We start from the raw sequence: 19,081 nt of genomic DNA, 5'->3' as shown, positions 1-19,081 counted from the left end.
GAATAGTAAGAAAGCATTTAATCAAAAAGATCGGTGCCTGACATACCCAGATTATAATCCCTAACTATATTTGGTTTTAATTGAAATTTACCGTTCCGATTTTGCACTTCAATCATTTCAAATTTGTGCATATTTGAAATGGAAAGAACTTCCCTCTTATCCTTCCATTTGCTGACTACAACAGGACCTCTTCTTTGCCAGACAAATTCCCCTTTCTTTAGTTTCTTCTGAATAACATCCGGTGGATTGTTTTTCCTATTATTTCTCAGTGTTCCACACATGTACGTTTTTCTGTCAGTAAGCGATTCCCTCAAGCTACAAAATTATAAAAATTGTCCATATGCAATACATAACCCCTGTCTAAATATTCTTCCATCAAGTGGAATACAATATCATATGCGTGATGACCCATTTTCGCTAAAGAGGATTCAGATTTTCCTGTATAAATTTTTATTTTTATCACCAATCCATTCGATTCACATAGTTCATAGAATTTCATGGCATATTTATGTTTTTTAGTTTTTTATGTATTGCCGAAACACCAGTCTACCACGCCACAACCATTGACTCATCAATACATAAGTTTCTGTCTGGTGTTTAGCTATTTCGCATTATACTATTAAAATGATCTAGGACTGGTCTTAATTTGTGCAATTTATCATTAGCTGCTTGGGAATTATCTGCGAAATGCAAATGATGCAATAAAATTTGAAATCGATTTCGGCTCATTTTAGAGCGCCATCTTTTGGCAAATTGTAAAGTTGATTTGTACTCCAATAATGCTCAATAGACGGTAAATTACAAGGACCCATATGAAGTAAAAGTCCAAGAAATGATTTCATTTCAGGTATGTCTGTTGCTTTCCAGTTTGAAATTCTTTGACTTTTTTTGATTTGAAATGATCAACTTGCAGTTTCAACAAAGTCAAATTGTGGGGGCTCTTGTTCTGAATTTTCCCAGTAAGTAGATGTTGATGTATTTGACTGGATGCTAACTTCATCTTCACAAGTTTCTTCATCATCTGAGTCACCGCTAGAGTCGTCTGTAGATCATCTTCGGAATCGGAACCAAATATTTCATGAAATTCATCATCGCTCATATTAGCATAAGCTTCTACTTCTATATCAGTAAGTTTTCTTTTACTGGCCATGGTGAAATTGAAGGTTCTTAGAGACTAGTAACTAAAACTAGATTAGACGCAATAAACACTGTCGTCAGCACATGTAATATATAGGTGGAAGTGATACGAGATTACTTGTAGTTGGCCTATGAAACAAAATTCTGTCTGATAAGCCGGCTACGAGATTACTCGTAGTGACCTCGAAGACGTGAAAGCGCTTGGCATGCTGGAACAAACTATGCCTGAGGAGCATGGCAGCGAACGTGTTAAAAATGAGAATATTAGGCAGGACCTTGATATTGTTTGCATTCAGGAGCATGTGAGCAGAGCTAGTCTCAGGGGGTCTGGTCACATATACAGAAGGAGAAAGGAAATATCAGCAAAACAAATGTTTTATTTTACCAGGATGGTAGGGAAAAGACTGAGAGCTAGTAGATCGATGCAGTCAGAAGAGCCTTAGTAGACCAAAATATAAGATCTGATAATATTGGCATCTTTACAGTTGAGAGATTAATTTGGATAAAAATTGTCAGAATGAAGTTAGTAATGATGTAAACTCTTTATGTAGTACTACTATTATAATATCCTGTACACCCTCTGAGGGTACATATCAGGAATTGATGATCTACTAGTATGCTAATCTACAAGTAACAAATTCAGTGTATAATCCACCAAAATGACTGATAATTTAGTACGCTGCCCATCATTTTAGTGTAGTGATCTTTTAGTATAGAAGGTACACCTTTCTTAATAAAAAATCACCTGTTACACAGACGAATCCTCATTCTTCTGCCTTACTATCCATACAAAGCATCTCTGTACAGCAATAGATTAAGGTGTTGTTGTGAGACAACAAACACTTTCATTGCTATCTATATCCTAAGTATCTTTTTTCTTTTCAAAAACAGTCATGTGGGAACTTATACTTAAACCAATCCATTGCTAATGTTCAAAACTTAAAAAAAAATATTCTTTTGTAATCACCTTCAGTTGAATCTCTTGAATGATATTAAAACCATGACCATTCAAGGTGATGGATTGATGTGGTGGAACAAAGCAGTGACTTTGTGCCAAAAACTATATTTTATTCATTTTTATTCATTAATATAATTCTGTACAGTATTAATTACTTAGAATTCCTCTGTGACAGTGACCATCTGAACTTGGAAGGGTAGAGTGCTTTGTCGACAAAAAGAATTATGTATTAACTAGAACGAGATCTCAATAAAGGTTTTGAAACTGGTCTGGGTAGTGACCCTTCCCACAATGCATAGTAATATACACATCTGAAAGGTGTGCTTTGCATTATGGAATACTAAGGCAACTAATGTTAAATCACCAGCTTCAAGCAGCCTAGTTCTGAATATACTTCTCACACAAACTTTATTTTCTATACACTTGGATATTAAAAAATATATATATATAATTTCTCAACAAGTTTAATTTAATTTCTAACTACATGTAAAAAACTTTTCACAACTATATCTGATTCAGAGAATTTTAATAAGGTGATTTTGAATTTACTACTTGTTCATGGGAAACATAACTTGTGCATTAATTCAACCTTACTAATCTCTTGTGAGTCTGGCTCCCATTGATGAGATCTCAATAAAAGACTAAACCAGTCTGGGTAGTGACTCTTCCCATAATGCATAGCAATTTCACAACAATATACACTTCTAAAAGGGTTTATGCTTCGTATTATGGGATACTAAGGCAACGGATGTGAAGTCATCAGCCTCTATATTCAAGTAGCCTAAGTTGTGAATATGCTTTATGCAGAAATTTTGTTTGCTTATACTTGCAGGCTTAAACAAGAATATAATTTCTTGGCAAGTTTAATTCAATTAGGATAAAGTTTAATGGAATAGACTAATACAAAAAAAAAAAAATTAGTAGTAAGGGCTATACAAATACTAGTGTTAACTGTGGATGTAAGAAGTATCTCCCACACAAAATAGCAAAACTAAATTTAAAAAATATGAAATATAGAACAAAAAATTGAAAAAAAATAATAAAAAAATGCAGATCCCCCCCCCCCAAATAGCACCCACCAAAATTTCTTCCAATAAAAAACACTTCCACTTCTATTTTGCCAACATTTGAAGCATTACTACAAACATAAGTGATGTATGCTATTAACATACATCAAAACCTGATATCCTTTTCCTAACAGAACTCTATTTGGCATCTTTCATGTTCATGGAAGATGCCAAAGCCCACCTCACCTGTTTTAACTACATCCTGCATGATGCATTCCACAAACATGTGCTTTTGTAAAAAAAAAAAAAAAAAAAAAAAAATATATATATATATATATATATATATATATATATCCCTTACGAAAGGCTGTCCAACCTGGAATTCCCTCTTTTCGATCTGCTTTGTTTCGAGAATTCCTTACCTCACTTTATATCCTTCATTTGTTGCTTTTACTGCTCCCCTAACTCCGACAACCATCTTGCCCTTTTTAGACTACTTATTACTAAAAATTGATTTCATACAAACTAATTACCCAAATTGTGAGATTGTCTTCTTAGGGGACTTCATGTTCACAACACAAACTAGTTCCTCTACTCCAACTTCACAGATCAAGCTGGAAGGGAAGCTGAATCATTTGCAATCAGTCATCTTCTTCTTTGAGTGCCAGCTCCCATCGGAGGTTGGTGACCACCTTGGCAAAATTTTAGCGATCCTCAGCCACTCTAAACAGTCCCTCAGAGCTCATGCCAGTCCACTGCCTGATGTCTGCCAGCCAAGATTTTCTTCGTCTTCCTTGTCCTCTTCTTCCATTTATCTTCTCCTTTATAAGCAATTGGTCATGACCTATCACAAATAGTTAACCTACCAACCAGAATACCAGATAATCCTGATCAATCTTCTGATACTCTGTACTTTTAACTTGCTCTCCCTCCAAATACATTGTGAATGTCTGCTCTTAACTTGCAACCCTGACACACAATCTTATTCAAGTCTTATTTTCTACAGTTCATCCTCTTCCCAGCTAATCTCATCCTCGTACCCTATGACTACATTTGTGCTAATTTCTCACTCAACTCCTTCTCACTTAACACTAAACAAACTACAACAACCCACAGAGCAACAACCATTGCAAGCTTAAATTCCGATCTCCAAATCTTTCTTCAATGGGGCTCAGATAACCTTGTTAAACTGTGTTAATTTTATGTCCTTGGTATAATTATTGTCTTTATTTTACTGATATGTATTTTCATCCCTCTTTCTGCCAGTAAACATTTAAACTATTTAAACTGTATTTGAATATTTAAGATTCTCCTGATTTTGCAATTAAAATGTTATTTGCAAAAACTTGGTCTGCAAAAACAAATTCTGACATACATCATTTGCTTTTGCAGATAAATGAATACATTTGTCTACAAATGTATTCATTTGAAGTGTAAGCAAATTGAGAGATAATAACAATATTGTCTCTCAATAAGATGCACAGTAAGTAAGAAAACCTTAATTAATAGTGCATTTTGAATATTCTGCAAAAATCAAACTGAAATAAAAAAAAATCCACTAGGCAAATATATACATGTTGGGTGAGAAATACTGAAGCAAGGAGGAAGTCCTAAAGGAACTTTTCTAACAGGCTGTAGTACAAATCCCAGACATAAATGTTTGTGAATGTCCTAAGATAGTTGATGAATCCATCACTAGGTGTGTAACCATCATCTTGATTATCCTGAAACCAGTTTAAAAAAAAAAAATTCCATGTTTGGTCTCCAGAATAGGGTTTATGAATTATTGAACCCTTTGCCTGATCACAGTACTAATATACTGTAGGTTTACAACCTTTCACTGCAAACCTATAATAATAAAACTTTTAAAAAATTAATGGAAGTTTTTTCACTTGGCTGTGCTACCAATTATATATTTGGTTTAATCCTTTATCCAAGTTTAAGCAAACAAAGTTTGCACCTGAAGTATTTTCAGGACTGGGGCAACTCGTGGTAAAGGTGGTATAAATTCTCATCACTTGCCTTAGTATCTCCCATAATGCAAAGCACATCTCCTTGCAGACATGTATAATGCTATGCCTTAAGGTAAGGGCCACACTAATATCCCTAATATCCCTAGTTTAGGGATGTCGGTGAAACTGGCCTCACTAATATCCCTAGCTTAGGGATGTCGGTGAAACTGTTAGTTTGCCAAAGGGAGTTAATTGATTTGAAAGAGTGTTAATTGATTTGGCAGGAACAAATTATTTGAAAGGGGAAGAATATGCAATGAGAGAAGATATGAAAGAGTTGTTGAAAGAAATGAAAATTAACAGTAAGGAAGTAAAGTTTGTGATAGGACAGAGTTGAGAAGGGCCACGGTTGCTTTTCCTTCATGGTTCATTATTAAAAGGCCATGATTGCTAATGAGTCAATGAGAAGATTGTCAGGAGGGATGATGTGCAGTTTATAGATGTATGGAGTGAATTTCATGGACAAAAGGACTTATATATGCCTGATGGACTACATTTGAATGGTTTTGTAGTTAGATGTTTTGGAGAAAGTTATGTTTATTGAGAGTTTGGAAGGGGAAAAACTAAAGCCATTAGGGGAGGATGCAAAAAACCACGTCTCACTATCCGTGGGATAAATGAGTATGCGTACAGAAATGATTATGCAATGCTGAATGTGATTGCACAGGTTTCAGTTTCGAATGGGGTGGTAATGACATTACACAAAAGTAATTTGGGTATAAGGGGATGTTGAAATACATGTACACAAATACAAGAAGTCTCAGCAATAAGGGAGAGGAGTTTTTGCCATTATCAGCTTGACTTGACCAAAAATTAAAGCATCAGTGAGATCTGGTTAATAGTGAATAATAAATGTATTTTCAGGGAGGATAGAGTGAATAGGATAGGAGTTGGGGCATTGCTGATGATAGCTTAAGAACTATCATCTATAATATACAGTTACAACCCACAAAATTAGAAATTGAAGATTTTAGGTGTTTTGGGGAGATAGTTCATTTGAGTTCATTGTCTGGTGTAAGATAGAGGCCAATAGGAAACATTGGATGCTGCTATAAACCAGGGGTTCCACAGGAAGATATGCCTTGTATCTGCAGATTAACATAATGAGTGCAGCCCTAACAATTATTATGGGAGACTTCAACTATGGGGAGTCATAGACTGAAAGGAGAAAAGGGGACATGGTAACATGAAGTGGAATTTATATGGTTGTTAAGGGATAATTACATGCTTAGATGTATATTATAGATGTGACAAGGGAAACATTTGCAAGTTTTGGATCTGATAATAGTATTAGAAGATGTATCCATAACCTAGTTAGACACTACCTCCAGTTGGGGAGAATGACCATGAAGTCTTGTTCTGGAGAGTTGCTAAGCATGTAGAATTCTCTGTCAAGAAAGGGTTTATGTTAAACTATAAAGCTGGTAATTATGACAAACATAGAAATCATCTTGGTGCCGTGCCATGGTTTGAGAAGCTACAAGGAAGGGATATTAGTAGTGCATGAGAATTGATCAGGGATTGTTTGAAAGTAGCAGTGTCAGACTGCATGCCCAAGGTCATGAGGATAAACCAAGTTGGGATTAAGTGATTGAGTAGAGATATAAAGCAAGAGTTATGAAAAAAAAAGAAAACAAAGACTGTGGAGGGAACATGAAGTAAAATGTGATCAGAATGCTCGTGAGCAGTATAATTTGCAAGCAAAAAAGGTTGACTAATATGGTCAACCTTTTTTGAAAGACCAAATCATATTAGCTAAGCAGGCCAAAGTAAACCCAAAAGAGTCTTTTTTTCATTGTGTAGCAAGTAAGCAGAAAAATGACTATGGTAGGATGACTTTAATCAGTTTTGATGGTATGGAAGATAACAGAGGCAAAAGAAATAGTTAAGTTGAGTGATCATGTTGCAAAGGTGTATCATCCAGATGGTGATTCTGCAGTTGATAATGTAACAGAAATGCATGTCGAAATCGAGGTAGATGAACAAGAGGTGTTCAGCATATTGAAAAATATCAATGTGAATACAGTAGTTTAACTGGATGGCATGTCAGCCTGTGCACTACAGAGATTTAAAGAGGAATATTCAGTTTACTGATGATACAAAGAAAAGGGGAGGATCATAGTTGATAATGGTAATGTACGTAGTGGAGTGGAATCTAGGAGAATGAGGGTAACTAGTGGAGTACCAGTGTTCAGTACTAGGGCTGCTACTCTTTAATTGTATATCAGTGATGTAGGGAAAGATTTAAAGGGGAATATTCAGTTTTCTGATGATGCAAAGAAAAGGGGAGGGTCATAGTAGATAATGGTGATGTAGATAGATGTAGGATGATTTAAATAAATTGGCATTGTGGGCAGATGATAATGATTGTCACTTTAATGTTGCAAAATGTAAGGTTATGCTCTTCGGGTTGAAAAGGTTGCATGCTGTGTATCACGTTGATGGTACTATATTGCAGAAAATTGAGGCTAGGGACTTGCAGATAATGGTGGACAGACAGAGAGAGAGAGAGAGAGAGAGAGAGAGCGCATTCAGAAGGCATATTGCAAATGTCGATAAAATAGCTCAAAGGATTACTTAGATGTCGAAAAACTTGCTAACAAGTAAAAATAGGGAAGTTATTACTCCGCTTTATAAGGCTATGATTTGGTCATCTGGGTTTCTTGGGGATTAGCAGGTGGTAGAGAGAATTCAGAGATGAGTGACCAAGTTGGTGACAGGTCTGTGGAATGCTCCTTATGAGGATAGGTTGAAGGTGTGTGGGTTACAAAGTTTAGTGGATAGCCAAAAAAAGAGGGGATATGATAGAAACTTATGAGATATTAAAAGAGTTTTATAAAATTGATGCAAAGAAAATTTTTTAATACATGACAAAAAGTCAGAGAACTAGGGGTCCTCTGTGTAAGTTCTGTAAGAATGTTGTTAGTAATGATATGTGAACTAGATTTTTTGTGTGGAGAGTGGTGAATGAGTGGAATGTTTTGCCCGAATTAATTGAGTTTAAGGAGAGGTTTGGTTTAGAGTGTGTAAATGTTAGCGTGGGTATCCCACAAATGAGTCTGTAAATAATAATAATGCTCCATCACCGTAAATTTAGAAGAGAAAGACTACTTTTGGAATCTGCAGCTTCTCTCAGAAATCACCCTAATTTAAATATATGTGGTTGCATTAAACTTCCCCAAATATGGAAAGCACTAATACTTTGAGATCCCAATTTACATCCTAGGCCACCAACAGGTGCATACACAGAGGCCGACCCACCTAGTTAGAACTCTGGTCTTTCATCTACATGTTTCACTTAGTTTTGTGTTGCCTTTGTGTGTGTGTGTGTGTGTGTTACAAGTCTATACTCTTTGATGATGTCTCAGTGACAGATGAAATATTGGAAGAATTAAAGATTACTGTTTCATTCCATTAAGCCTCTAACATAAATGCCAAATGCTGCAACAAACTATATTCTATGAATTGGAGCAAATCGGATGAATAAGAAGCCACCCTCACATCCATGTGACATGAATAAGAGGGAAATTGATATACAAATATCACTGAGTACTGTGTGATTTAGCAGAATCCAAGAATATGAAGATGACTAGCAGTGCACTGCTGTGTCAGTTCTAGCACATCAGATATTAATTTTGTTTATTAGTGATATGGGGAATGAATTCATGAGTAACATCCACTTTGCTTATGATGCAAAACTGGACATGACAGTAGTTAATGAAGGGGATGTGAATGAGTTTATTATAATGGTTATTGAGGTATTTTCTTCAAATGAATGAAAATAGAACTTTGTATGGACTGCATCATAAGAAAGACAAACAAAAAAAAATATTGTGAAGTGAATAGACTCTTTGATGATTAACCTTCAGCATATACAGTCTATATTACCACAAAACCACAGGTCTGGCATCAGTGCATGAATGATATTCTAGCCCGGACTAAGTGTGTATTTTTTATTTATTTATTTTTTTTAATCTCTCTCACTCTCAAGCAGGGCATTAGTCTTATACCAGGTAATGAAAATCATTTCTCACCTGAAGACAGTGATAGATATAGTGATAGTGGATATCTTAACGACTTGGCCTGCATATGTACCTATTATAAAACTTGAATATACAACAGTTGTGTAACAAATGTGCAATTTCTCTTGAACCATTTATAGCTTGATTTTTCTTTCTAGACAGCTTGCATTCCATGTTTGAATTTTTATGTTATCTGAGGATTGGTACTGTACTGTAAGAATCACTACTCATTAAGAAACACTTGGCTAACTAATTCAGAAACCCTGTTATAAGGACCAAATGTGAAACTTTTTTGGGCTACTTCGGATGATGAAATAAATTAACCACCTAAAGATATTCACAAATGTCTCTGTCCACAGTGACATTTGAACCCATATCATGATTGGAGAGTGGATATGCTATTAACTTAGCCACCTATGTTGCACAGGACCAGTGTAGCACAGTAAATAAAATAAACATTGCAGAGTGCACTGCTACGTGGAGGCTAAAATGAAGAACAAAAAAAAAAAAAAGAAAAAAAGAGGAAATAAAATAAAATATTGAGAAATAAATAATGAAATGATCAACTTAGATAATCTTACACATAATTATTACTTTGAAATAATAAATTATCTTGTAACAAGTAATTATATTATACCTTTTGTATCAGTAATTGCGTACAGTCATTTCCAGTTAATATTAGTTTAGTTTTTTCACCATTGTACTAGTGCTTGGCAGCTCCTCATTGCCCTTTCATACATCTTGTAGTAAATGAAAAATAGCATTGCACTAGCTAACTTTCTTAGTGTTGTGTATCGATTCCATTTGTTATTGTTTTATGCAGCTTCCACTCAATAGTACATCAAGATTAAAGTATTATTTTGATGATAATATGGACATCAATGTATTTGAACTGAATGTTAAACTATTATCTTTAAAAATTTAAAAATTTGTTTCAAGTTCATGCTATGCCAATTCCATTATCCTTATGACACACTCATTCTAACAAATGACTGATTCCAAATTTGAACATTTCTTTAAGAGTTGACAATTCATGTCAGTGAATTGTATGGAAAAGAGGGTGATTATTTTTGTGGGTTAACAAGAATAAAAAAAAAAAAATTACATTCAGTTACTATGTGACTGAATGTAATTTTTTTTTCCAAATTTTTTCTCAAAATAAGACTTGTAACTTTGTAAGGTTTTTCTTCTCCCATAAGTCTTGTCATGATCATTTGCTATTAAGAATGATGTATGCAACCATTTAGATTATTTTACTTTCTGATTTTGAAAGCATGAAAAGCTAAATGGCTATAGGCTTTGATAAAATTAAAATTCCTTTTATTATATTTTAAAAAAATTCTTAATTTTCTTATTATGCATTCAATTTGATGAAGCTTAGTGACATTTGCAAACAAACTAAGAGTTTATAAAGGAATTTAAAAAAATAGGGGGTGGAGTATGTTGCTTACAATTAATACATTAGGGTGTTAATTTCTAGATTGAAGGGGAGGCACTAGAAACCCCAGCACTGTATCTGAGGGATGATATATAGAAAAGAAATGTATAAATTAAATAACTCGTTGTAAGCTTGATAGTCTGTGAAATCTTAGATTTTCCTATAGGATTCATAGGTTGAAAAAATCCTTGTACAGAATTTCATGAATATTTTATGTTCTTTTTATTTAAATGCTGCTAAATATTTTTCTTATGACAGCTGGCAGATTATCAAATTTTTATAAATTTGATAATGATGATAAACTTTTTATGATTAATTAATATGTTAACATACACTACTTGGTAAAAGTCAACAGGCACTCCCACGGGCAAGGTGCATCATGCCATGTAATGAGTCACATATTTGTAGCCTTATAAATTGAAGGAATATGATGCTCCCAAGTCAGTGCAACTGTGTTGGGTGAAATAGCTGTGAGAAGGGAGTGAGTCAAAGTATGTCTACTCCACAATAGTCCAGGATCTCATTACTTGCCTACAGAAAGAATGGTCCAAAATTCCCATTGATTGCTATTGTACACTTGTGGAAAGTATGTTCCATACGATTGCTGCAGTTATATCAAGAGGCTTCGTGATAGGATGGCATGTTACAGGCTTATCTGTTTGGCAAATTGTTGACAAATCGGGCCAACCCAAGGGTGATGTATGGTATCAACAATCAGTGATGCCATACCAAGATGGAAGTGTAGGGAGCCAACTGCAAGTATTACCCGTAGTGGACAACAACCACACTCACCAAATTTGACGGTAGGGTACTATGAAGGTGAATGTGTTTAAAAAAAAAAAAAAAGGGCATTCATTGAGTGCAGAGTTTTGGCCAATGTCTTCAGTGGTGCAAAAAAGTGTGTATAGTTAGATGTAGAAGCTTGTATGGAGTGACAAATTATGCTACACCCTCTACCGAGCAGATGGATGGGTATGGCAGATGCCTGGTGAATGTCTCACCAGACTGCATAACCCCAACTATGAAATTCAAAGGTGGCATGTGATGGTATGGTCCTGTATTTCCTGATTTGGCCTAGTACCTCTTTATGGTGTCGAACATTGAATTGAGATACTCCAAGAGATATCTAAACATTTTTGACAGTGCAATGCTTCCTACTTTGTGGCATTTCTATGGAACTGACCATTGTCTTTTTCAGCAAGATAATGCACAGTGTCATAAGGCTGCTGCAACTGCATGGTTTGTAAACATGAATGTCACCACACTTGACTTGCCTCTACAGATCACTGATCACAATCCTATTAAGTTGTTTCTATTTCGTTTCACAGTTATTCTATGAAATAAAACAACTGTAGAATTACAATGAGCTGGAAAGGAACATACTCGTACGGAACATACTTTCCTTGTGGAAAGTATGTTCCGTATGATTGCTGCAGTTATCGCAGCAAAAGTACATACATACTCTTATTAAGGTGGGTGCCATGGCTAGTTGTTCTTCACACTATGGTGTCTGTTGACCTCTTTCCAAGCTGTGTTTATTATATATATTATTATTATTATTACGGACAACTCCAAGGAGTCGATAGACTCATAGAGGGAGGCCCTAATATCATGTCAAGAACAACTATTCGACATTCACACAGTATCTATCATACCTCGCCTTGAACTCATTCACAGTCATGGCACCCACAACAGACTCTGGCAGCTTATTCCACTCATTCACCACTCTCCAAGTAAAAAACCTAGCTCTAACACCCTTGCTAACCACACTCTTGCCCAGCTTCCATGTATGGCCCCTAGTCCTTCCACCACCAGTCCTATTCTCAAAAATATCTTCTGAATTAATCTTATAGAAACCCCTTCAGTAATTTCAATGTCTCAATCATATTACCCGTTTTCCACCTATCAACCAACTTCTGCAACCCACAAATCTTCAACCTGTTCTCATAAGATTCATTCCATAGACCTGCTATCATCTTGGTCACTCATCTCTGGATCCTCTCCACCTCCTCCCCATCAAGAAGAAACCCTGGCGCCCATATCGGGGCACAGTAGCTCAGATGGGGTCTTATCAAGGCTCGATACAGAGGAACAATAACCTGTTTGTCTCAGATGAGTATGCTGAAAAATACTTGTTAAAGTATTTTTCAGCAACCAAGTGATTTGATGAGCTGATTTAGCCCCTTTTGTGATATCCCCCCCTAAACTTCAACTCCCTATCCACCAACACTTCCAAATCCCTGGCCTCGTCAATCTCCTGGAGTACGGTTCCACCAATGTGATATACTGCTGCTAATCTTTTCATCTCAAAATGCATAACCTTACACTTTGCCACATTAAATTGACATCCATTCTCCTTAGCCCAGTCCTCCAAACTATCTAAATCATGCTGCAAAATTTTGACATCCTGTGCACTCACTATTGCTCTATCCAACTTTGCATCATCAGCAAACAAATGAACACTTCCTCTCAGATCCTTTCCTATATTGTTAATGAACAAATTGAACAGTACCGGTCCAAGAACAAAACCCTGCAGCACACCACTAGTCACAAGCCGTCTTTTGGACTCTACTCCAGAATAAACCACTCTTTGATAACTTTCCATCAACCACCCTCCTATCCATCTCACTAACCCTATATCAATCTCCATATGCTGCATTTTACTGATTAGAATTCCATGTGGTATCCTGTCAAAGGCCTTAGCAAGGTCTATTGGTTCATTCATTCCTGCAATGTCACCACCTGGATGATATACTCTTGCAAAGTACTCGCTCAGTAATTCCACTGTATTAACTGATTCTGCTACCTCCCTACCATCAGCATTCTTTAAAATCATTCTGCCACATACATTTTTTCTTTTACTTGCAACATATCGAAAAAACTGTTTGGGATTCTCTTTAGCCTGCATTGCTAATGTTCTTTTATAATCCTCTTTTGCCTTTCTTACCACACTTGTTACCCTTCTGGCCTGCGCTTTATACCGTTCATGTGCTTGCCGGTCACCTTTTTCCTTAAATTCCCTCCACAGTTGTTTCTTTTTTTGCAGCTCAAGCTTAATGGTGTTATTCATCCATTTAACCCCTACTTGATTTATTATTCGGACTCTAGGTATACAGTCAGCCATTGCCCCGTGCAAACACTTCTTAACTGCCTCCCATGCACTATCAACATCGAGCCCTTGCAGTTTTACATGCCGTGGCACTGAACCAATCAAACTCCTATGCTTGTCATACTTACCAGCCCGATAATTCCACATGTACCCTGTTCTTAATTGTAAATTCCACACCTTTAGCCACCTCCCAAGTCAAGACCTATGATCACTCTTACCAATTGGTGGCAACGTGGTCATATTCGTTAGTCAAATTCTCAGATATAAGATAATTTTTTTATGATACATTATTTAACTTGTACATTAATGAAATTAATGTACAAGTTAAATTGGGACTGGCATAACTGGAGATGCCAGCTGTTTGGCAATGATACAGAGTTTGGAAGGACTATGAAAAGCAGAGCAGAAGTTGCGGCCTTCCAGGAAGATCTGAATAGACTATGTTAGTGGGCAAATGATTAGAGCTATCAGTTTGATGTTGCAAAGTGCAAGGTTTTGAAATTTGGTAAGCAAGGTTGGGGTGTAGAGTATACAGTTAATGAAGAAATTTTGAAGGAGGTGGAGAAGATAAGAGATCTGGGAGTGATAATGGATAGAGTTGAAGTTTAGGATTGTCATTGGATTACATTGCTAAAACTGTATTAACATTCTAATGGATTATGGCAATAAGAAGGAGGACATTGACATGCAGAGGCAAAAAGGTTATGGTTCTGTGGTATAAGGTTTTAATCAGCACTGGTTTATTAAGTTAGTTTGAGGTCTGTGGAATGTTAGATACAAGGAGAGATCGAGGGAATGCAGTAAGAGCCTTCAAATCAAAGAAGAGCGGGATATGATTGAAACATATTTGGAGAATATTTTTATAGAGTAGAAGGAGCCAAGGGTAGAACAGCAGCCATCCATAGAAGCTGTATAAGGAGGTTGTGAGCAGGATAGTGAGAAGCAGGTTTTTTGCATAGGGAGAGTGATTGTGAGTGGAACGCATTTCCTGAAAGTGTGGTGAGGACAAAAACTGCATGGGTTTAATGATCTTTTGGCATGAGAGAGAGTATAAACCTCCCACGATGAGCCCTTTGACTCCATGGAGCTCAAATAATAATAATAAATAATCCCATCAATGAATTTTTAGAAACTATAGCATATAGTATCAATATAAGGAATCTTGCTCTAGAGATCTTCAGGCTTCTGGTAAGTCAGATTGTGGTGTTTTAAACAAGTATATGAAAATCTATCACCCAAAGGTTTTTATTACATTCCTGCCTCAATACAATTTGAACTCATAACAGGTTGTGTGTGTGTGTGGTGGGGGGAGTATTCCCTCAGTTGAAAATATTGGAGTTTGAATCCTGTCTAGTATATGAGCTCACCAATGCATTGTCGGAAGGCTGAGTTTGCTGGTCATATATGGAAGTGGCAGGACTTTTTTTGGGGGGGGGGGACTGAGGTTTTTCTATTCCTACAAAGCAGTTTTTTTTACTAAGTAATTTAAGGAAATTACGTCACTAGGATATACATTAAAATAAATTTTAATATACTTCAATATTTCGACAACGTCACGTTGCCATTTTCAAGAAACTTAAGAACAAGACACGTGCACGCAGGCACAACAAACAGTAAATGAGGAAGAAGCAGGAAGCTATTATTTCTCCTAAAGTCCTGATGGTGTCCCCTAGTGGGCAATGTTGCTATTCTTGGGTGATTGGGCTGAAGGTCGCTGATGTAGGTTTCCCAAATTTGAGGCAGTCTAATGCAGCCAAATTTGTTGAGGTTTGGATGGTTTCTTAGGGCTGAAGCTGATTCCATGAAAAGCCTTTCATACTTGTATTTACTACGGTGTACTATCGTGGCTTTCTTCCACCGTATTCTATGGCAGGTATCCAGCACATGGTCAGCAAGACCCGAGTGGCTGTATTGGTGAAACCGGATGTAGTCCTTGTGTTCTGAAATTCTGATATTGGCTGTCCTGCCTGTTTGGCCAAAGTAGGACAGCTTACAGCTGCAAGGGACTTGGTATACACCAGGTAGGTCTAGGGGTGGAGGTTGGTCTTTAGTAGAGCGGATAAGGGATGCCAATTTTTTATATGGTCTGTAACAAGAAGTTAAGTCATGTTTTTTTAGGATTTTTGTAATTTTTTCCGAGGTGCATCGGATATAGGGTATGGTGATGGATTTAGAGTAATCCTTGTTGTGTGTTTGTGTGTTGGGGGGGGGGTTTGTGGTTTACTGGTTTCAATATTTTTTGGATTTTTTTTGGGGGGAGCGGGTAGCCATTGGCTGAGAAAGTGTTGAGAATGTGGTTTAGTTCTGTGGTTAGGGCATTGTCATTTGAACAGATGAGTTTAGCCCTGTTGTGTAATGTCTTAATGACTCCATATTGTTGTGAGGAGGGGGTGGTGGGATTGTTGGTGAATGTATCTGCCTGTATGGGTGGGTTTTCTATAGACTGAGAAAACCAAGGTTCCATCATACTGGCAGGTGACTAGTCTGTCTAAGAAAGGAAGGTAGTTGTTTTTTTTCCTCTTCCAGGGTGAATTTGATTCTGGGGTGTTGGTTGTTTATACATGTTAGGAAGGAGAGGAGTGCATCAGAGCCATGTGGCCAAATAGCGAACACATCAACATAGCGAAGCCAAATGGTTGCTTTTTATGGGGCAGAGTTTAATGCTTTCTCTTCAAAAGTCTCCATATAAAAAAGTTGGCCAAGGGTGGGGAGAGTGGAGAACCCATGGCTGCCCCCCTCTATTTGTTTGTAGAATTTTCCTTGCCATGGGTTCTCCGCTCTCCCCACCCTTGGCCAACTTTTATATATGGAGACTTTTTCAATGTGAACTGAAAAAGGGCTGTGATATCAGGAGGAAATTTAGCTTGGATTAGCTCTAAGGATTCTTTGAGTGGGACATTTGTAAATAAGGAGGAGACATCAAAGCTGACCATTATGTCAGTGTGTTTGAGTGTAAGATTTTTCTATGCTGGCTTTGAAGTGGGCTGAGTTTTTTATGTGTGAAGGTGTGTTGCCAGTATAGCGTGAGAGAGCTTTGGCCAAATGTTTAGCTAGTTTGTGTGTGGGGGGGAATCAATGCCATCCACTATGGGACATAGCACATTTTCCTTATGTATTTTTGGGAGTCCATAAATACGGGGGAGGGGGGGGTTATGGAATTAAATGGTTTTAATTTGTTAGTGATTTCCACAGGCCAAGAAGTGACCTTCTTAAGGAGCCTGTGGAGTTTCTAATTTGTGAGATGGTGGAATTGTACTCGATAGGGAGGTAAGTAGCCCGATCTAACAATAAAGCTTTTAGCTTACCTGTGTAATCCTTTTGGTTAAGCAATACTGTGGCGTTCCCTTTATCAGCTTTAGTGATTATTATTTTCTTGTTTTTCTTTAATTCCAGTCCTACAAAGTAGATTGGCCAGAGAACTCATAGTTAACAAGTATATTATACTGGCTTAATAGATTTCATTGTGACTGCATTTCTGCCAGCGCACCACTCACCACAGAACCTAAGACACTTAATGTCTTAGGCTCTGTGGCTTGTCACAGTCAAGTAACTTGATTTAAATCTAACTAATGCTATGGTAGACTAGGTAACTCTATCTGTATACCATGCTGTGTCTGTGAGTGTGGTTGTGTGTTTATGCAATTTTTTTTTTAAGTATGCTAATCCCACTTACAAAAGTTATAAAAATAATGATTAGTATTAGTACTTTAAGTGAGCTAAAGGTTAGATCTAGCAACCTTACTGTAGAGATCAAACATAGAACTTGTTTCAATCTACTTGTTTTTATTTTTTCAAAGTAGACAGATCAGCTGAAAAATGCATGCAGTAAATATACCAGCCTCATAGCATTATAGTCGCTTAAGTTGTAATTTCTAGACACTGGTTTTTAAATGTGAAGTCAGAAAATTTAATTTGCTCATGCTGATTATGCTGCCAGTGGCTAAGCAGGTGATATTTATCTTTGCCACTGATAGACTGTAGGTTTAAATTTTGTTATGACACTGATGTTTTTGATTGATTAGATATTGTAATTGATTTGGTGACTGGTGATACCACTTCCTTGTTTATTAGAGGCCTGAACTGGCATGATGAAGAGAGGTGGGGGCATTCTTCAGAGTATCTAGTGAAAGGATCCCCCACCTCCAATCCAGGTTTTCCTTTTTTTTTTTTTTACCAATCCAACCCATGGAAGTTTGTAACTTATAGCATATTTAATAACATAGAAAGGTAAAAGTCAGATAATCTGGAAGCTTCACTCTACGGCACACTCTTTTTGAGAATCTAAGGCCTCAAAGAAGTGTGTATCATCATTCAGTCTCAACACACTGGCTGAAGAAAGTAGTTTGCCATCTTTAGAAATACCCATGCCACTGTGGTTTTAAATTCACAGTTTTTTGTTTGGAGAGCCGATATGTTATCCACTTGGCTACCCAGGCTGTTAATCTTATCTAATCATGAGTCATTCACAGTGTTGCAGGTGTTAAACTTTTCATTAGTGGGATTGCCATTAATAATTAAATATTAATGGCAATTAAATAATTAAATGTTAATAATTAACACACACACATGGGGGGGATAGTAAACCTGATTCTTTATTATTAATATACCAATGATTGGATGGTATTATTTATGGTTAGTGCTGTTTTATTTTTAAAGGTCAGTCTCTCCCACAATAATAAAACAGTCTTCACGTTTGGATGATAATGGAAAGCGTAAAGAGAAAAAAAAGCATTTTGGGGATTCAGAAGAGCGGTAAGTAATCTTAACATTCTCTCTCTCTCTCTCCTGTATATACATCAAAGTATTAAAATAAAAGTATCTTTTTTAACCAGTCTGCAAAAACTATGTAAGTTGTTATGTAAAGGAGTGATTTTCAGTTTTTACTTGATAAATTTTATAATTAGAATAACTTGGTTTGTGTGTGTGTGTCACTAAATACAGGATTTACACATAATAGTGCCAATATTTTAAAACAAAAATATTTTTCAAACCAAGATTGCTACTTAATTTGTTAATAGCCACTTAATCTGTTTTTTTAACTCAGTGTAGTGTGCATATTAATGTCTATCAACTCTAATCTATAGCATCATGAACTTGATAATGTATAGGGCTGGACAAATACTTTCACCCATGTGCTTGTGGTGAGTGGGTTTAGTCAGCTGGAAAGTAGCTGCAGACAGAACAAAATAGAATCTTTTTATTAAATAAAAAATAACTATCTTAACAATCTTTTTTAATATAAAAAAACAAACATGGATGGATATGCATAATATAAAGAGCAAAGGTTGCTCTTTATATTATGCATATAAGGGTAGCCAGCAAAGGTTGGTCAATTGGTAGAGCATCTGCTATTAATGGCTTGCAAAAAGTTAAGCAAGTTTGAGTGTGCTTAGTAGTT

At 36.4% G+C, this 19,081-nt stretch overlaps 1 protein-coding gene across 1 annotated transcript in view; it reads left to right on the top strand.

Moving 5' to 3' along the window:
- Nucleotides 1–19,081, top strand: part of LOC150110436 (uncharacterized) — a 286,950-nt gene that overhangs the window by 39,129 nt on the left and 228,740 nt on the right. The window contains exon 2 of the mRNA XM_090398515.1: nucleotides 18,340–18,435. Coding sequence (XP_090254641.1) covers nucleotides 18,340–18,435 — 96 coding nt within the window. The remainder of the gene's footprint in view (nucleotides 1–18,339; nucleotides 18,436–19,081) is intronic.

This window comes from Typopeltis vanoorti, chromosome 1 (assembly GCF_054136105.1).
Source record: "Typopeltis vanoorti isolate ZY-2024b chromosome 1, IOZ_Tvanoo_1.0, whole genome shotgun sequence".
Classification (NCBI taxonomy): Eukaryota; Metazoa; Arthropoda; class Arachnida; order Uropygi; family Thelyphonidae; genus Typopeltis; species Typopeltis vanoorti.
This window is presented reverse-complemented; position numbering and strand designations above follow the sequence as displayed.